This window comes from Taudactylus pleione, unplaced genomic scaffold (genome assembly GCF_031769625.1).
Source record: "Taudactylus pleione unplaced genomic scaffold, aTauple2 ptg000804l, whole genome shotgun sequence".
Classification (NCBI taxonomy): domain Eukaryota; kingdom Metazoa; phylum Chordata; class Amphibia; order Anura; family Myobatrachidae; genus Taudactylus; species Taudactylus pleione.
Window position 1 is genome coordinate 217,681 of NW_028285206.1, and position 19,830 is coordinate 237,510.

General features: G+C 45.7%; 2 protein-coding genes across 2 annotated transcripts in view; one reads left to right on the forward strand and one right to left on the reverse strand.

Annotated features, from left to right (window-relative positions):
* LOC148474865 (uncharacterized) overlaps positions 1 to 1,638 on the reverse strand; it is a 77,235-nt gene extending 75,597 nt beyond the window's left edge. Inside the window, exon 1 of the mRNA XM_088458072.1 lies at positions 1,371 to 1,638. The gene's annotated coding sequence lies outside the window, so the exon portion shown is untranslated. The remainder of the gene's footprint in view (positions 1 to 1,370) is intronic.
* Positions 1,388 to 19,830, forward strand: part of LOC148474867 (uncharacterized) — an 85,414-nt gene continuing 66,971 nt past the window's right edge. The window contains 6 exon segments of the mRNA XM_088458075.1: positions 1,388 to 1,629; positions 8,971 to 9,169; positions 10,428 to 10,506; positions 10,626 to 10,723; positions 10,878 to 11,325; positions 18,550 to 19,594. Coding sequence (XP_088314201.1) covers positions 1,589 to 1,629; positions 8,971 to 9,169; positions 10,428 to 10,506; positions 10,626 to 10,723; positions 10,878 to 11,325; positions 18,550 to 19,594 — 1,910 coding nt within the window. The 5' untranslated portion in view covers positions 1,388 to 1,588.

Genomic DNA, 19,830 nt, shown 5'->3' on the forward strand with positions numbered 1-19,830 from the left:
TAACACACATCCCACAGGTCACACATCTAACACACATCCCACAGGTCACACATCCCACAGGTCACACATCCCACAGGTCACACATCCCACAGGTCACACATCCCACAGGTCACACATCCCACAGGTCACACACAGGTCACACATCCCACAGGTCATACACAGATCACACATCCCACAGGTCATACACAGGTCACACATCCCACAGGTCATACACAGGTCACACATCCCACAGGTCATACACAGGTCACACATCCCACAGGTCATACACAGGTCACGCATCTAACACACATCCCACAGGTCACACATCCCACAGGTCACACATCCCACAGGTCACACATCTAACACACATTCCACAGGTCACACACAGGTCACACATCCCACAGGTCATACACAGATCACACATCCCACAGGTCATACACAGGTCACACATCCCACAGGTCATACACAGGTCACACATCCCACAGGTCATACACAGGTCACGCATCCCACAGGTCATACACAGGTCACGCATCTAACACACATCCCACAGGTCATACACAGGTCACACATCCAACACACATCCCACAGGTCATACACAGGTCACACATCCCACAGGTCATACACAGGTCACACATCCCACAGGTCATACACAGGTCACGCATCTAACACATCCCACAGGTCACGCATCTAACACACATCCCACAGGTCACACATCTAACACACATCCCACAGGTCACACATCCCACAGGTCACACATCCCACAGGTCACACATCCCACAGGTCACACACAGGTCACACATCCCACAGGTCATACACAGATCACACATCCCACAGGTCATACACAGGTCACACATCCCACAGGTCATACACAGGTCACACATCCCACAGGTCATACACAGGTCACACATCCCACAGGTCATACACAGGTCACGCATCTAACACACATCCCACAGGTCACACATCCCACAGGTCACACATCTAACACACATTCCACAGGTCACACACAGGTCACACATCCCACAGGTCATACACAGATCACACATCCCACAGGTCATACACAGGTCACACATCCCACAGGTCATACACAGGTCACACAACTAAAACCCATATTACAAACAACCCAAAGGTCACACACATTACACAGGTCAAACACACGCTACACACAGGTCACACACACGTGTATGACCTGTGTGCTGTGTGTAACATGTGTGCAATGTGTTTGACCTGTGTGTAACGTGTTACACACAACCCACAGGTCACATATCTAATACACATCCCACAGGTCATACATGTTACAGACAGCCGACAGGTCATACAAGTAGTACAAACATCCTATAGGTCACACAGCACACAGGTCATACACATGTTACACACATCCAAATAGGTCATACATGTATGTGGGGGCAGCAGCTCAGGCCGGGTCTCCTCCTCCTATTATCCTGTCCGCGTTCCTCTCTCTCCTGCCCCACTGCGGCCTCCGTCACTTCCTACTACTGGCCGCCGCCGCCATTACTCTTCCTGGCAGCTGCCAGTTCCTCCCCTACTTCCCCCTCCTGGTGCCGGTGTCTCCGCGCTGCCCGGTGCCCTGTGTGTGCTGAGTGGGAAGAGGATGGGGGAGAGGCCGCTGCCTGACACTGAGGGGAGGGGGAGGTGAGTGACGGCTGCCCGGTGCCTCCCATATGTACCTCCTCCTACCCTATATATACATACCCCCCTGCCCGGTGCCTCTATATATATATATATATATATATATATATACCTCCTCCTACCCCATATACCTCATATATACCTCCTCCTACCCCATATACCTCATATATACCTCCTCCTACCCCATATATACCCCCCTACCCCATATATACCTCCTCCTACCCCATATACCTCATATATACCTCCCCCTACCCCATATACCTCATATATACCCCATATATACCTCCTACCCCATATACCTGCTACCCTATATATACCTACCCCCCTGCCCGGTGCCTCCATATATATATATATATATATATATATATATACCTCCTCCTACCCCATATACCTCATATATACCTCCTCCTACCCCATATACCTCATATATACCTCCTCCTACCCCATATACCTCATATATACCTCCTCCTACCCCATATATACCCCCCTACCCCATATATACCTCCTACCCCATATACCTCATATATACCTCCCCCTACCCCATATACCTCATATATACCTCCCATATACCCCATATATACCTCCTACCCCATATACCTGCTACCCTATATATACCTACCCCCCTGCCCGGTGCCTCCATATAGATACCTCCTACTACCCCATATACCCCTACACAAATATATATCACCCTATACATATCTATCTTCCACTACACCCCTATACATTTATCCCCCCTACAGCCCTATACATACACCTCTATACATATATACCCATCCCACCACAAAAGACCCCTGCCCTCATATACCTACATCCCTGTACATATATATATTCCCCTACACCCCTATACATCTCTCTATCCCCCTATACATATATCTATCCCCCTACACCTATATACCTATGCCCCTATACATATATATATATATCCACTACTGTCCTATAGTCCCCTATACATATATCCCCTTCCACCACATACCCCCCATACACCTACACCCATATATATATATATATATATATATATATATATATATATACACACTATATATATATATATATATATATATATATATATATCCCTCCCACCCCCTACACCCAAGTCCCCATACAACCCAATACACCCGTGCTCCCCATATATCTACATTTTTATACACATACCCCCCCATACACCCCTGCCCAATGTGTGTGTGTGTGTATATATATATATATATGTGTGTGCGTGTATATGTATGTGTGTGTGTGTATATATATATGTGTGCGTGTATGTGTGTGTGTGTGTGTTTATATATATATATGTATGTATGTATGTATGTTTGTATGTGTGTGTATATTATTACATAATACATTTTCAAATGACCAGGAAAACATGCACGGCACTGCAGGCTTTGAACAATAGACATTTTTTTACTTCACTCTGTTGCTTTGGGGGGAGCTTACTCTCCGTCCTCTGGAAGCACATGACAAACAAAACCAGAGGCTTATCTTATACCCCACTGGATAGTGTGTGTGACTCCCAGCCGGGTCAATGTGACCGGGGAGGTGAGCGGTGCGTGCGGATTACAGCACTTGCTCTATTCCCCGGCGGTTGCCATGTCAACAGCTAACGCTCGCCTGGCTGCCGAACACCGTAGCTTGGTAGGAAGAGTAAATAGTGCACAAAATAAAGCAGACAGCTTATTACATGAAGGTCTATAAGAGATAGTAAAACACATTGTAATCTATATAAAAAAGTGCCCATATGTGAAATCATAAACAATTTAAGCTATTAGCTCGGCACATATTTATATCTGTTGTTAATTACAATACAAATAGAAACCTAATTAATGCTCCAGAAAAAAACATATACATATTACACTGACATAGTATATAGCTTTTGGGAATTCAAGGGGAATCAAAAACATATTCTATTAACCCAAAATGGACTAAATTAAAAAGTCACAACAGAGTTTTCCGAGAGATCCTTTCATTTAGCCCGCAGGGTGCTACAGTATTAAGTCGGTAAATCCATGAGGCTTCCAATTTATCCAGTCGGGCTAACCGATCACCACCTCGTACTGGTAAAGGAACATGGTCAATAATCTTATGGCAAAGCGATGCTAGATGATGACAGCTGTCTCTGAATTGTGCTACGACAGGTTTGTCCATTGGTTGAAGGGCAACGATAGCATCCAGGTTTTTTTGTCATAAGATTGTGTAGGCTGAAATCAGTGACATCCGTATGGACTAGGAAGTCTCATAGATTGCAACTTCTCCTGTAACAAGTCGGTCATAGGTCTGAGATGCTGGCAAATCTTTATTACTAGAGAGAGGCCACACAGCTCGACATGCTCTGGAATCACGTCGCTTGAAGCTTCAAATGTAGTAACCCAGATGAAATTGTCCATATTGGTGGTACGAGCCTTTGGTTTGACAAGATCTTCACGATTTAATGACAAAACCTTTTGTTTAGTTGCTAATAGGTCCTTATATTTATATCCCCTCTCACGGAATTTAAAAAATTATTTTATCAAGTTGAAATGGAAGTTCCTGTTGGTTGTTGGTGATACGTGCCGCCCTTAACGTTTGGGAATAAGACAACCCTTTCTTGAGTGGAGGAGGATGTTGGCTGCCTACTCGTAACAAAGTATTTCTGTCTGTTGGTTTGTAGAAAATGGCAGTACATTAATTTTATCTGCACACAGTTGTACTGCCGCATCCAAAAAGTCAACATTAGTATCACTCCACCTGTAGGTAAATTTAACCAGGGAATTGGGTTAATTGATTTGCAACATTCATTGTTCAGATAATCGGTCACATCTATACATCAAGTATAGAAACCTATAGGTTTGGAAAATTCCGCATTCTGAAAACAAAAAGATCTTCAAGGTGAAACATAAATACATTAGCGTACGATGGAGGCCACAGCTTACACTATCGCACGGCCAGACACATGGAGGTAATACTCCCCATCGAATGGAAAATAGTTGCGGGTGAGAACGAGTTTGAGTAATTGTAAAAATAGAGTGTTATCAACACCAAAGTCACTATTAATGGTAGTCAAAAAAAGCTCAATAGCTATCAATCCCAAATCATATGGGATACAAGTATACAGGGGCACTGAGATGGGGGGGAACAGCAGCAGCAGTCTCCTCTGTCTGTGGGGTGGTAGCCCTGGATTTACTCTCATAGCGCCCCCTCCCACGCGCAACTGTTTTTTTTTTTCTTAAGGGGGTGTGACCACGCCTCCCGCAATTAGGCCACGTCCCCTTCATCCGGACCAGCCCTGCAAGTATATAAACTTTTAACGTCCCAAACGCACATAATAGTGTTAGCTCTGATGTCTATATCAACCCTCAAAAGATTTAAAATTGTGGCGGTGTCCTTGAAATAGGTAGGTCTTTTGGATACATATGGCTGTAGTAATACATCCAAGAGCTGGGAAATAGTTTGGTATAATGAGCCACAAGCCGATATTATACGGGCGGATTAACCGCTTCATTATGAATTTAAGGTATAGTGTAGAAAATTTCAGTTATTGGTAATTTTTGAAGTCGTGCATCTGCAAGTTTCTCTTCCAAGAGTTTGGATTTCACTCACTCTCGTAATATTTGATTTAGTTCTTGTTGATACTGGTTCAGCTGATTATTAGGTCATTTATGGTAAACATGTAAATCTGAAAGCGGCAGAAAGTTTTCTTCTTTATATTTCGTGATGCCCTGATGGACAGTGCCCCCGACTTTATCCGCAAGGTGAATGGTTATTCTCTTGCCCTGACTAAGCTCTTTTAAAGCTCGTTTTTCAGCTCTGTAAAGATTGTAATGGATTTGAGATCCTGCTTGCGTAAATTTAGACAAGTAAACGTGAAAAGGATTTAATGGAGGCATTGTTGGAAGGTGGATTGAATTTAGAATGCGCCCTTGTTCTGTAAAAAGTATCAAGAGGGGTGCTGAGTGACTCAATTGTTTGAATCTGAAAAAATTCTGTAAGTCTCAATCCCCGATTGATTCTATGGATATCAATTTGCCATTCAAAATTGTTGTGAATCGTTGTTGGTATCTGTTCAAATTTGTTCCTCAGTCTTAGAGGGCGAGAGGAGAAGTTAGATGCAAATTTTTTTTTCTAGATGTTGTTTTTGAACCTCCTTTCGTTGCACAGGAACCACCTCTAGGGACTTGTACTGAGCCACACCTTCAGCACAGGAACCACCTCTAGGGACTTGTACTGAGCCGCGCCTCCTGCACAGGAACTACATCTAGGGACTTGTACTGAGCCACGCCTCCTGCACAGGAACCACCTCTAGGGACTTGTACTGAGCCGTACCTCCTGCACAGGAACCACCTCTAGGGACTTGTACTGAGCCATACCTCCTGCACAGGAACCACCTCTAGGGACTTGTACTGAGCCACGCCTCCTGCACAGGAACCACCTCTAGGGACTTGTACTGAGCCGCGCCTCCTGCACAGGAACCACCTCTAGGGACTTGTACTGAGCCGCGCCTCCTGCACAGGAACCACCTCTAGGGACTTGTACTGAGCCGCGCCTCCTGCACAGGAACTACATCTAGGGACTTGTACTGAGCCATACCTCCTGCACAGGAACCGCCTCTAGGGACTTGTACTGAGCCGCACCTCCTGCACAGGAACTACATCTAGGGACTTGTACTGAGCCATACCTCCTGCACAGGAACCACCTCTAGGGACTTGTACTGAGCCATACCTCCTGCACAGGAACCGCCTCTAGGGACTTGTACTGAGCCGCGCCTCCTGCACAGGAACTACATCTAGGGACTTGTACTGAGCCATACCTCCTGTACAGGAACCGCCTCTAGGGACTTGTACTGAGCCGCACCCCCTGCACAGGAACTACATCTAGGGACTTGTACTGAGCCGCGCCTCCTGCACAGGAACCGCCTCTAGGGACTTGTACTGAGCCGTGCCTCCTGCACAGGAACCACTTCTAGGGACTTGTACTGAGCCGCGCCTCCTGCACAGGAACCACCTCTAGTGACTTGTACTGAGCCACACCTCCTGCACAGGAACCGTCTCTAGGGACTTGTACTGAGCCACGCCTCCTGCACAGGAACCTCTAGGGACTTTTACTGAGCCATACCTCCTGCACAGGAACCACCTCTAGGGACTTGTACTGAGCCGTGCCTCCTGCACAGGAACTACATCTAGGGACTTGTACTGAGCCATACCTCCTGCACAGGAACCACCTCTAGGGACTTGTACTGAGCCATACCTCCTGCACAGGAACCACCTCTAGGGACTTGTACTGAGCCTCACCTCCTGCACAGGAACCACCTCTAGTGACTTGTACTGCGCAATACCTCCTGCACAGGAACCACCTCTAGGGACTTGTACTGAGCCACGCCTACTGCACAGGAACCTCTAGGGACTTTTACTGAGCCACGCCTCCTGCACAGTAACCACCTCTAGGGACTTGTACTGAGCCGTGCCTCCTGCACAGGAACCACCTCTAGTGACTTGTACTGAGCCACGCCTCCTGCACAGGAACCACCTCTAGGGACTTGTACTGAGCCACGCCTCCTGCACAGGAACCACCTCTAGTGACTTGTACTGAGCCACACCTCCTGCACAGGAACCGCCTCTAGGGACTTGTACTGAGCCACGCCTCCTGCACAGGAACCTCTAGGGACTTTTACTGAGCCATACCTCCTGCACAGGAACCACCTCTAGGGACTTGTACTGAGCCGTGCCTCCTGCACAGGAACTACATCTAGGGACTTGTACTGAGCCATACCTCCTGCACAGGAACCACCTCTAGGGACTTGTACTGAGCCATACCTCCTGCACAGGAACCACCTCTAGGGACTTGTACTGAGCCTCACCTCCTGCACAGGAAACACCTCTAGGGACTTGTACTGAGCCGCACCTCCTGCACAGGAACCGCCTCTAGGGACTTGTACTGAGCCACGCCTCCTGCACAGGAACCTCTAGGGACTTGTACTGAGCCGTGCCTCCTGCACAGGAACCACCTCTAGGGACTTGTACTGAGCCACGCCTCCTGCACAGGAACCTCTAGGGACTTGTACTGAGCCACGCCTCCTGCACAGGAACTACATCTAGGGACTTGTACTGAGCCGCACCTCCTGCACAGGAACCACCTCCAGGAACTTGTACTGAGCCGTGCCTCCTGCACAGGAACCACCTCCAGGAACTTGTACTGAGCCGTGCCTCCTGCACAGGAACCACCTCTAGGGACGTACTGAGCTGCGCCTCCTGCAGAGGAACTACCTCTAGGGACTTGAACTGAGCCACGTCTCTTGCACAGGAACCACCTCTAGGGACTTGTACTGAGCCATGCCTCCTGCACAGGAACCACCTCTAGGAACTTGTACTGAGCCGTGCCTCCTGCACAGGAACCACCTCTAGGGACTTGTACTGAGCCGCGCGTCCTGCACAGGAACCGCCTCTAGGGACTTGTACTGAGCCATACCTCCTGCACAGGAACCGCCTCTAGGGACTTGTACTGAGCCATACCTCTGCACAGGAACCGCCTCTATGGACTTGTACTGAAACCAGCAACCTGACATGGAACCCGCCAATATGAGAATCTGCAGTAAAACTGGAAACACTTGATAAATGAGACAGCTCTCAGCATCCTTCTGCCATTAAATATTACAGCTTTGCTGACTGGGAAAAGTATCTGATATAGGAACAGGGATCTCAAGGCTGACAATCACCGATCTGACCTGTATATGGAGAGACTTTGTATCCATCACACAGGATTTTATTATACTCAGTTTAAATGTATCTCAATATAAGCCATAATTTTAATAAGTTACTGCAGCTGTCTGTACCCCAAGTAGGATACTTTGCTGAAAAGACCTCACAGAGGCCCCATGATTGGGAACCCCCAATGACAGATCACAAGGCATACAGATGCATAGACCGAGAGCTTAGAGGTTCCCGACCTCTAAAGATGGCAGAACCTGCAGTGTTTGTATATTGTCGGTGGTATACAGCTTACTACAGGTCATATGTGGGAATTTATAAAAGATAAAATAGGGATTGTTATAGCAACACAGACCCTTGTATATTTATCAAATAGACTTCATTCTAGCACCCTGCACACCCGTAATAACCCGTGCAGTTCCTCTTTCCTGCCTGGGGTGTCGCTCTCTGCTCTGTTGCTTCTAGCACACTCAGCTGATGCATCAAACTGCTGAGATTAAGCAGTTTGTGTGCTAGAAAGACCAGAGCAGAGAGTGACACCCCAAGCAGGAAAGAGGAACTGCACAGGTTATTACAGGTGTGCAGGGTGCTAGAATGAATGCTATTAAAATTACGCTATAAAAAAACAACTTTGATTTATATTCATTTTACCTTTTTGTTCTTTATGACTTAGTACACAGGGTTACACAGTAGTGAGTAAGACACCTGGTGAGTGTGAGGCACCCAGCAGCCATCCTTGTGTGTCAGGAGGACTCAGCGGGACCCAGAGCCCCATCACAGTGCCTCCACCTCACTCACTGATACATGAAAGAGACAATGACCAGAAGATCCTGGAACTCACTAACAAGATAATTCATCTGCTGACTGGAGAGGTGACTGCTGGGAATGGGACATTATACAGTAACACCAGGGGATGTGTCTGGGTGATGACTGGAGAGGTGACTGCTGGGAATGGGACATTATACAGTAACACCAGGGGATGTGTCTGGTTGATGGCTGGAGTCTGGGTGATGGCTGGAGAGGTGACTGGTGGGAATGGGACATTATACGGTAACACCAGGGGATGTGTCTGCTGGGAATGGGACATTATACAGTAACACCGGGGATGTGTCTGGGTGATGACTGGAGAGGTGACTGCTGGGAATGGGACATTATACAGTAACACCAGGGGATGTGTCTGGGTGATGACTGGAGAGGTGACTGCTGGGAATGGGACATTATACGGTAACACCAGGGGATGTGTCTGGGTGATGACTGGAGAGGTGACTGCTGGGAATGGGACATTATACAGTAACACCAGGGGATGTGTCTGGGTGATGGCTGGAGTCTGGGTGATGACTGGAGAGGTGACTGGTGGGAATGGGACATTATACGGTAACACCAGGGGATGTGTCTGGGTGATGACTGGAGAGGTGACTGCTGGGAATGGGACATTATACGGTAACACCAGGGGATGTGTCTGGGTGATGACCGGAGAGGTGACTGCTGGGAATGGGACAATATACGGTAACACCAGGGGATGCGTCTGGGTGATGACCGGGGAGGTGACTGCTGGGAATGGGACAATATACAGTAACACCAGGGGATGCGTCTGGGTGATGACCGGAGAGGTGACTGCTGGGAATGGGACATTATACAGTAACACCAGGGGATGCGTCTGGGTGATGACCGGAGAGGTGACTGCTGGGAATGGGACATTATACAGTAACACCAGGGAATGTGTCTGGGTGATGACCGGAAAGGTGACTGCTGGGAATGGGACATTATACAGTAACACCGGGGCATGTGTCTGGGTGATGACCGGAGAGGTGACTGCTGGGAATGGGACATTATACAGTAACACCGGGGCATGTGTCTGAGTGATGACCGGAGAGGTGACTGCTGAGAATGGAACATTATACAGTAACACCAGGGGATGTGTCTGGGTGGTGACTGGAGAGGTGACTGCTGGGAATGGGATATTATACAGTAACACCAGGAGATTTGTCTGGGTGATGACTGGAGTGGTGACTACTGGGAGTGGGACATTATAGAGTAACACCAGGGGATGTGTCTGGGTGATGACTGTATCATTGTGTGTGTCAGGTTCCTATAAGGTGTCAGGATGTCACTGTCTATGTCTCCATGCAGGAGGGGGAGTATATAGAGGAATACAGGGGTCTGTACAAGGATGGGCTGATGGAGAATCACCGTCCCCTCACATCACTGGGTAAGAGGAGACTGTCATTTATTGTACAGGGGAGAGCAGGAATGGTGGCCCCCTATATACACACATCACCTGATAATCACATATATACAATGTACTCAGTCACTGTGTGTCTCCTACAGATGGACCCAGTAACAGAAATACCCCAGAGAGATGTCCCCGTCCTCTTTATTCACAGGATTGGACAGAGGAGAATCACAGGATCCTACAGGAGCATCAGGTAGGTGGAATTTAGGGTCTCACTAATATACCAAAGTGATTGTCACTATATAATCTGTAGAGAAGCTGAGTGTGTCTTATACCCTGATATTTTGTTAAATTTTCAACAATAATATCCAAATAATGTTATTTTATAGTTTTTATGTGTTATTTAGGGTGAAGAGCTGACTGATATGAAGGCAGAAGATTTAGAGGGAGAAGAAGAGATGTATGTGACTGATATGAAGGCAGAAGATATAGAGGGAGAAGAAGAGATGTATGTGACTGATATGAAGGCAGAAGATATAGAGAGAGAAGAAGAGACGTATGTGACTGATATGAAGGCAGAAGATATAGAGGGAGAAGAAGAGACGTATGTGACTGATATGAAGGCAGAAGATATAGAGGGAGAAGAAGAGACGTATGTGACTGATATGAAGGCAGAAGATATAGAGGGAGAAGAAGAGACGTATGTGACTGATATAAAGGCAGAAGATGGAGAGGGAGAAGAAGAGACGTGTATGAATGATATGAAGGAAGAAGATATCGAGGGAGAAGAAGAAACGTATGTGAGGGGTGATCAGCAGTGTAAGGAGGAGGAAAACCCTACAGATATCAGCACAGGTGAGTAATAAACGTATTATAGAAAAGTGTCACATATTCTCCTTGCTCAGTCACTACAGCAATCTCTTCTCTGTCAGTACAAATTAATGAGGGACATGTATATGCCTAGTGAGGGAGAGGAGCCATCAGCCTCCATTATACTACTACTCTCCACCCTCACATCATGTCACTGTGTGTTATAAGCCCAGATATCTGACCAGTCTCCTCCCCACACTCTGGTGTATCTCATACATCAGGAGCCATCAGCCCCTATTATACTCCTGCTCTCCTCCTCACATCATGTCACTGTGTGTTACAAGCCCAGAGATCTGACCAGTCTCCTCCCCACACTCTCTGGTGTATCTCATACATCAGGAGCCATCATCCCCTATTATACTCCTGCTCTCTTCCTCACATCATGTCACTGTGTGTTAGCAACCCAGAGATCTGACCAGTCTCCTCCCCACACTCTCTGGTGTATCTCATACATCAGGAGCCGTCAGCCCCTATTATACTCCTGCTCTCCCCCTCACATCTTGTCACTGTGTGTTACCAGCCCAGAGATCTGACCAGTCTCCTCCCCACACTCTCTGGTCTTGTCTCATACATTAGGAGCCATCAGTCCCTATTATACTCCTGCTCTCCTCCTCACATCATGTCACTGTGTGTTACCAGCCCAGAGATCTGACCTGTCTCCTCCCCACACTCTCTGGTATATCTCATACATCAGGAGCCATCAGCCCCTATTATACTCCTGCTCTCCCCTCACATCATGTCACTGTGTGTTACCAGCCCAGAGATCTGACCAGTCTCCTCCTCACACTCTCTGATGTATCTCATACATCCGGAGACATCACCCCCTATTATGTGGAAGCTGTACACTGGTATACAGCTACCTATGTTTTTACATATGATATTATGCGCGTGGTTTTGTCATGTGATGTGAAGATGTGAGATCACAGGCTGTGTGACTTACAGCACCTATCTTGATATGTAAGTGCACTATCCAGGGTTGTTTTTCATGTCATGGAAGTCTGGTAAAGGAGAACCACAAACCCCAGGAAGAGGAGGCTTCTCGCAATCAGACGCTGCTGGAACTGGAGACCCCCACAGGCTCCTCAGCTTCTAATACCCTTTACCAAAGTCCTTACCATTGTGCATTGATTCATTAGACTCGGGGGGGGGTACCTCTAATTTTACTCCATTACTAGGAAGTCAAATTGTACATTCGATAAAGAGTGTTCCTCAGCTCCTAAAGTAGGAATTCCAGATCAGCATGAAGTTGTGGAACAAGTTCTATGGGGTTAATATCCATGCATTGGATTTTTAAATATGATGTTCCCTTTTTCTAAAGGTTTGCCCGCAAACTGGCACACATACAACAATATCTGGGTTTGAGGGTATATAAAAGGAAAGGTTGTTTGTTTGTTTTCTTTTTCACCCCCTGTAATACCAGATGGCCACTACAGAGATTTAGCTTATTCTCCTCTATTCTTTTTATCATTTATATTTCCTCATCTGCATACTTAGGGCAAAATTCACTAATTGGCAACTTGTAAATCCCAAACAATTTGGCAGTGGTTTTGCTATATGGCGATTTACTAAGCCCAAAACACCGCAAGACCATTGGGAAAGCACAGTTTACAATAGAATAGAGCAGAACTGAATATCAAAACACCATCAATGTTTTTTTACCATAGAAAGAATAGATTAGAAGTCCCGGATTTATCAAGTGAATGTTTTAAAAACCGGCGTAAAACCGACTACAAACCTGCCCAAACAATAGATCTGCCTCTGGCAGGCGAGTTTGGGTAAAGCACTGCAGAGATCACAATGATCTGTGCAGTCGTCATTTTGTTTAAAGGGATAGAAATAGTTTGAAATAATTAAACAAAAATGACTGGGGTCCCACCACAAATCCATAGCCAGCCCTGGACCTCTGAGCTTGGACTGGTATTGGAATATAGGGGGAAAATGGCGATAATCTCAGTTGTATGAAGGGGTCCATAATTGATCGGGGGAACCAGGTTGTGCGAAAGCTCTTAAGCAATACTTGTTCCTTCTAACCAGTTAGTGGAAAAGTAGAGAGCTAAACCAAGACTCAGGCAACTTTTTATTTTCCCAAGTGGTTACTTTGTTGTCAGCAGCCCAGCGCCAGGTGAGTTCAAATTAACCTTCTTTGGCTCAGGGTTTAGTCCGTTCAGTACAAATATTTGTCCAGCTTCCACCTCCGCTGCCCACAAAATGTCCCTGCCAGTGCCTTTACACTACTGGGATGGGCCTGTCTCTGAGGTCTGTGCTTTGGAATGAGTGGAGAAAGCAGATTTAGGGCCTGATTCAGACCCACTCGCGAGCGGCTGTCCGCTCGCAAGTGGGTCGATGTTATGCACTGAGCATGCGCACGACGGAGGGAGCTCCGTCGTGCGCTTGCGCCAGACGCGACGAGCGAAGGAAAGTCCTTCGCTCGTTGTGTCTGATCAAAGGGGGCGTGCTGTCGATGTTGATTGACAGCACGCCCCCTTTGGTGGGCGTGCCGGGGGCGTGCCTCCCTGACGGGGGCGTTCCCACGGGAACGCCTCCCGTCAGAAGCTGGCCCACTGACATCACTAGTGATGTCAGTGGGAGTGATTTTGGCTCTGATAGAGCCAAAATCACTCCGGAGCTTGCGGTTGAAAACCTCAACCGCAGGCTCCGGCTCGCAGTTTCGATGGTCGCGATGGTCACGACCATCGCGGCCATCAAAATGCACGCTCGTATAGGCTGTGGGTGGTGACCAACAGCTATACGAGTGTCCAGGAGGACGCTCCATTTTCATGGAGGGCGGCCCTCATTCAGAGCGTGCGCTCTGCTCAGAGCGTACGGCTCTGAATGAGGGCCTTAGATCTGTATAGTACTTATGTTTAGGAAGACGATCCATCTTCTCCGGAGTTAGAAGAACTTCTGGGTGAAGCTTGGGTTTGCCCAGACAGAAAATTCAAGCATTTTAGAAGACTTAAGTCTCTTCACCAACTGCCTGTGGTAGATAGAGGTAAGTGAGATATTCCTCCAAAGGTGGATTCTCCAATTACTTGGTTGGCAAAAGCTAACACTATTCCTATCCCTAATGAAGGGTCTCTGAAGAATAGTTCAGCAAGGAAAATTGATGAGCAGATTAGAGAAGTATCGGTTTACCTTGGATAGACAGCCATTGATTCTTAAAGCATGGTAGGGGGCACCATGTTTGGCTACTGCAGTTACAGCATATAGAGCAGTTTGATTGTGTTCTTCCCTCTGAAGAAACCGCCGGTCTTGTGGGCGGAGAAACGCGTCTGGTGATTGGCTGTCGTTGACACGCAGGTGGAACGCAGATACAGGAAGTTTGTACAGCAGTATCCGGAACTCAGCACGAGGAAGCGGTGGATTATATCCGCATCACTCCCGTTCCAGGGCTGCGGAGAGGCCGCGTCACAGGAGAAGAGGTCCCTTTGCATTGGGACTCGGCGCCACCGGAGATAGGGTGAGCGGCCGCCACACATATACCAGCGGGACGTATCAGGTATCTAACGTACCACTTACAATCACGTGGGCTTTTGAATGCCAGGATTATTACTTTGGCACATTTCTTACGATACACTAAGTACAGAGTGTCCGGAGATACCCTCCCTTAAATAAAGGTAGAGGATTTAAACTAACAATTGCATGAACTTTCTCCATAACCAGTTGCTGGTTTCTGCAATCCCTCGGCTTACTAACTATCTGCTGCAATATACTTCCTGACACTAACCTGCTTATATTAACAAACTTAAAGAATTTTAAATTATTATTTTAGAATAAGCATATGCTATTGTTATTGTTATTAATACAATTTAGAAGAATTGGCAATTTTTATGTGTATTTATGATTGTGTATTATTGTGATTTTTTTTGAATTGAGTAAACATTTTAAATCAGCAGCTGGTCACAGGCACCTCTATTCATTTTTAAGTTGATTGTGTTCTTGGCTGGCTGATACATTGGAAGCTCTTCCATTTGCAGAAAAAAAAATGTTTAGACAACTTCCCCCCCCCCAGTAGTCATGGATATTATGTTATCTTTTTCATCTGCTTCTGGGACTACTAGGAATAGTGGGTACTTCTGTTCATATGTCCTTGGTAGAAGCAAAGAATAGGCAGGCTCTAACACCTAAGTCCCAGCGTTCTGGTGCAGGCAGACATGGGACCATGCCCTAAACCCACAGTCAGCCAGCAAGCCTGACAGACAGGGGGCCTATTCCATAGATCAAATGGTGGGTGCTCATCTATTTAGTTTCAAGAAGAAGTGGTAAGAATCCACTTTAGATGTTTGGGTGAAGATAATCATTACCAGGGGGTACTTCATAGACCTAGTAAACCTCACTCTTAACCAATATTTTTTACAACAGAATTACCAGTACATCCAAGGAAGCATTTGGCTGTACCGGAAGCGATTCAGAAATTGCTTTCGGCAGATGTCATTGTGTCAGTACCAGCCAGAGAGGATTAGGGGTTTACTCCAATGTGTTCTTGGTTCAGAAGCCAGATAGCTCTTTCAGGCACCTTCTAAATTTAAAGTCTCAAGTCCTGTGTTCTACTTGAGGACATCTAGCTCAGCTTCAGGTTATAATAGACTGTTTCTGGTTCCTGTCTTGCTGCTTGAGTCCTCCCCTAATCCTTTGCTTTATCCCTATCAGTGGCTGTTCCTGACCTTACTCCATGTGTAGGAACTTCATCAGACCACCCAGTTTCTTGCACTCAACATCCTCACCGACTTCAGCACTAAGATCCAAGCTGGAAACCCAAAACCTGCTGATCTGACACAGATCTGTTAAGCCAGGGGCTTCTCAGTCATTCAGCATGATCTTGGCTGGTGCTTATGCCGTAGCTACTGAAGCTGTGATTTCAAAAGCCGAGGGGATTTTGGACATGTGATCTGGTGTGAAGGGAAAAGTTTCCCAACTATTAACTACAGGCAGGCAAGGTTACGCTTGTTTTTACAGGAAGGACTTGATGCGGAGTTGTGACTTGGATCTCTGAATGTTCAGATATCAGCTTTGTCAGTTTTCCTTCATGGGATACTGGTATTAATCCCAAGTGGTCAGGCTTGCCCAATTTAACGCTCTCTGGTTTATCAGATAGAGATTTTGAGGAAGTGGGAGAGGTCCTATCTTAATTTGTCCTCCCAGGTCATCACTCATCACTCCTCTGGTGGTTAGGGATTAGTTATCCTCCAGTACAGATGGGCAGATTGTCTCAGTAGTAGTAGTAGTGCGCCATATACTGAAAGCAGCCCAGGTTTGCCTGAAAGGTCAAACAGTAAATGGTTTGTTTAGAAAATGCTACCAAAGCAGAGGGGTACCAGGAGTGCCCTGGCCATGTGAGGGACATAACAGATCGTCTGATGGGCAGAAAAGAATGTTAAGACTCTCACTGCAGTGTTTATTCCAGACCTATCCGGAAGGTCTCTCAATCTTGGTGTATTCCCACATTTCCTAGACAGATGAGGTCAGCTAGACATAGACATAATTGGCATCCTGGCTGAATACTGTGCCAGCATATGGGAACCAGAAGCAAGTTTTAGTTGTTGCGGTGGTCATTCCTTGTAATTACCATTATTTACCTGTTCCCACTGGTAGCCTTAATACTGAGGGTTCTATATATGAGAGAGGGAGCACAGGTCATTCTAGTGACTCCAGATTGACTGAGGGACTGCTACTCAGATCTCTCATGAGTGTTAATGCTCCTCGGCATCTAGACCTGTTAGGCCAGGGGCTGTCCAGTCATTCAGTGTGATCTCGGCTGGCTTTGATGGCATAGCTACTGTAGTTGTGATTTTAAAAGCCAAGGGATTTTTGGACATGGAAGTTTGGAATATGATGAGCCTGAGGAAGCCAATATCGGGCAAAAAATATAATCAAATTTGGGAATCCTATGTGATCTGGTGTGAAGGGAAAAGTTTCCCAACTATTAACTATAGTTACGCTTGTTTTTACAGGAGGGACTTGATGCGGGGTTGTGACTTGGATCTCTGAATGTTCAGATATCAGCTTTGTCAGTTTTCCTTCAGGGGATACTGACATTAATCCCAGAGGTTCAAACATTCCCACATGGGGTTCTTCATGTACAACCTCCTTGATTTTCTCCAGTGGTCCTGTGGAACTTGAATTTGGTTCTTCAAACTTCACATGTCACCCTCTAAACCATTGAGTCTGTAGACATAAGGTTGGTAACCTGGAAGGTGTTTTTTCTTCTGGTTATCTGTTCAGCGTGTAGAGCATCAGAATTGGGAGCTCTTTTATGATGTTAGTCTTCTCTCCTATTTCTGGACAGCGTTTCTGATAAAATGCTCATTCACATCAGTAACAGACAGGGGTGGCTACTATCTCACTTCCTGTAGTGTTTATGTAGCATGTCATATGAGAAACAGACTATAGCATCCTGCACAGAAGACTCCAGTCATGATGAAACAGGCTGTGTGCTTATCACATTATGTGTCGTTACAAGACAGGGGCCGCACTCTAACATCATAGTGGATAAGGATATGAAGGTAATGATCGGCTACGTAAGTGGCATTACCCAGAAGTCCATTCTCCTATTCGAACGATATCTCATAAATCCAAACTTAAAAGTAAAAAAAGAATTATGTCACTGATTTATTAAATGTAATTATTTAATTATTTATCATATTTAAGGTTTAAGTACCTCTAATCTTTACATTAAAAATGCTGCAAAACCTAAAGCATTGAAAGTTAGTGTGAAAATGTGAATGTATTTTAAGTTTCAATGTTGTTTTCTCCTATTAATTGGTGTTACTATGGTTACTATCAGGGGTGCACAATTTTTTTTTTAGCCCAAGGGCCGCATTGAAAGTCCACAGTCAAACGTTACTTGTATAAACATGTAAAGGATCTACAATTTAATAGGAGAAAAGAGGGACCTCTATGCTGTATAACAGACCTCGCTGCATTGTTACACAGTCCCTATGGGGACACATAAACAGATACATGAAATGAGGATATGGTCCATTGTCTGTGTGATTATAGTACAAATGTACGTAACTACAAAATATGCGAAACATGCTATAGTGATGGGGGTATTCAGTAAAAGCAATATGTAATTTTGGAATGGCACTATGTGCCTGCAGGCATTGCAAGTTTTCCCTCACACCCCATAGAGGTGTGAGGGAGCACATGCGATGTCGGCCCACCCATTTAAAATAAAATGTTTTAATACATTTATTTTATTTCCAACAGGTGGATGCACAAGCAAGAGTGTCCCTAAGCGATATCTAATGTCTCCAGATTCTAATATACAAGAAAACATCACACAAGATTCTCCAGGAGAAAAATCCATTACCCTAAATGTACATCCAGATCTATATGATCATGAGCATGAGGAATGTTCCCCTGACAGAGCAGATATTGCTGCACATAGTACAACTCATAGAGGTGATATATTTTCCTGTTCAGAGTGTGGGAAATGTTATACACATAAATCAGCTCTGGTTATACACGAGAGATGTCACACAGGTGAGAGGCCATTTTCATGTTCTGATTGTGGGAAATGTTTTACACAGAAATCAGCTCTTGTTAGACATCAGAGAAGTCACACAGGTGATAAACCATTTCCATGTTCTGAGTGTGGGAAATGTTTTACACAGAAATCCGCTCTTGTTAGACATCAGAGCTATCACACAGGTGAGAAACCATTTCCATGTCCTGAATGTGGGAAATGTTTTACACAGAAATCACATCTTGTTACACATCAGAGTAGTCACACAGGTAAGAGGCCATTTACATGTTCTGAGTGTGGTAAATGTTTTACAGAGAAATCATATCTTATTATACATCAGAGATGTCACACAGGTGAGAAGCCATTTCAATGTCCTGAATGTGGGAAATGGTTTACACAGAAATCAGCTCTTGTTGCGCATCAGAGAAGTCACACAGGTGAGAAACCATTTCCATGTTCTGAGTGTGTGAAATGTTTTACACAGAAATCACATCTTGTTAGACACCAGAGAAGTCACACAGGCGAGAGGCCATTTCCATGTCCTGAGTGTGGGAAATGTTTTACATATAAATCATATCTTGTTATACATCAGAGAAGTCACACAGGTGAGAAACCATTTCCATGTCCTGAGTGTGGGAAATGTTTTACACAGAAATCAGATCTTGTCACACATCAGAGAAGTCACACAGGTGAGAAACCATTTCCATGTTCTGAGTGTGGCAAATGTTTTACACAGAAAGCAAATCTTGTCGCGCATCTTAAAATACATAAAATATCCATGACCTAGTGCAGAGGTTGCCAAACGTTGTCCTCAAGACTCCCCAACAGTTCAGGTTTTAGAGATATCCATGGTTGAGCACAGGTGACTTATTTAGTATCGAAGTTAATTTGATTTACCACCTGTGCACAACCATGGATATCTCTAAAACCTGAACTGTTGGGTGGCCTTGAGGACCGCATTTGGGAATCTCTGACCTAATGGGTATTAATCAGGTTTGCAGCAATACTGGCTTACACAACAA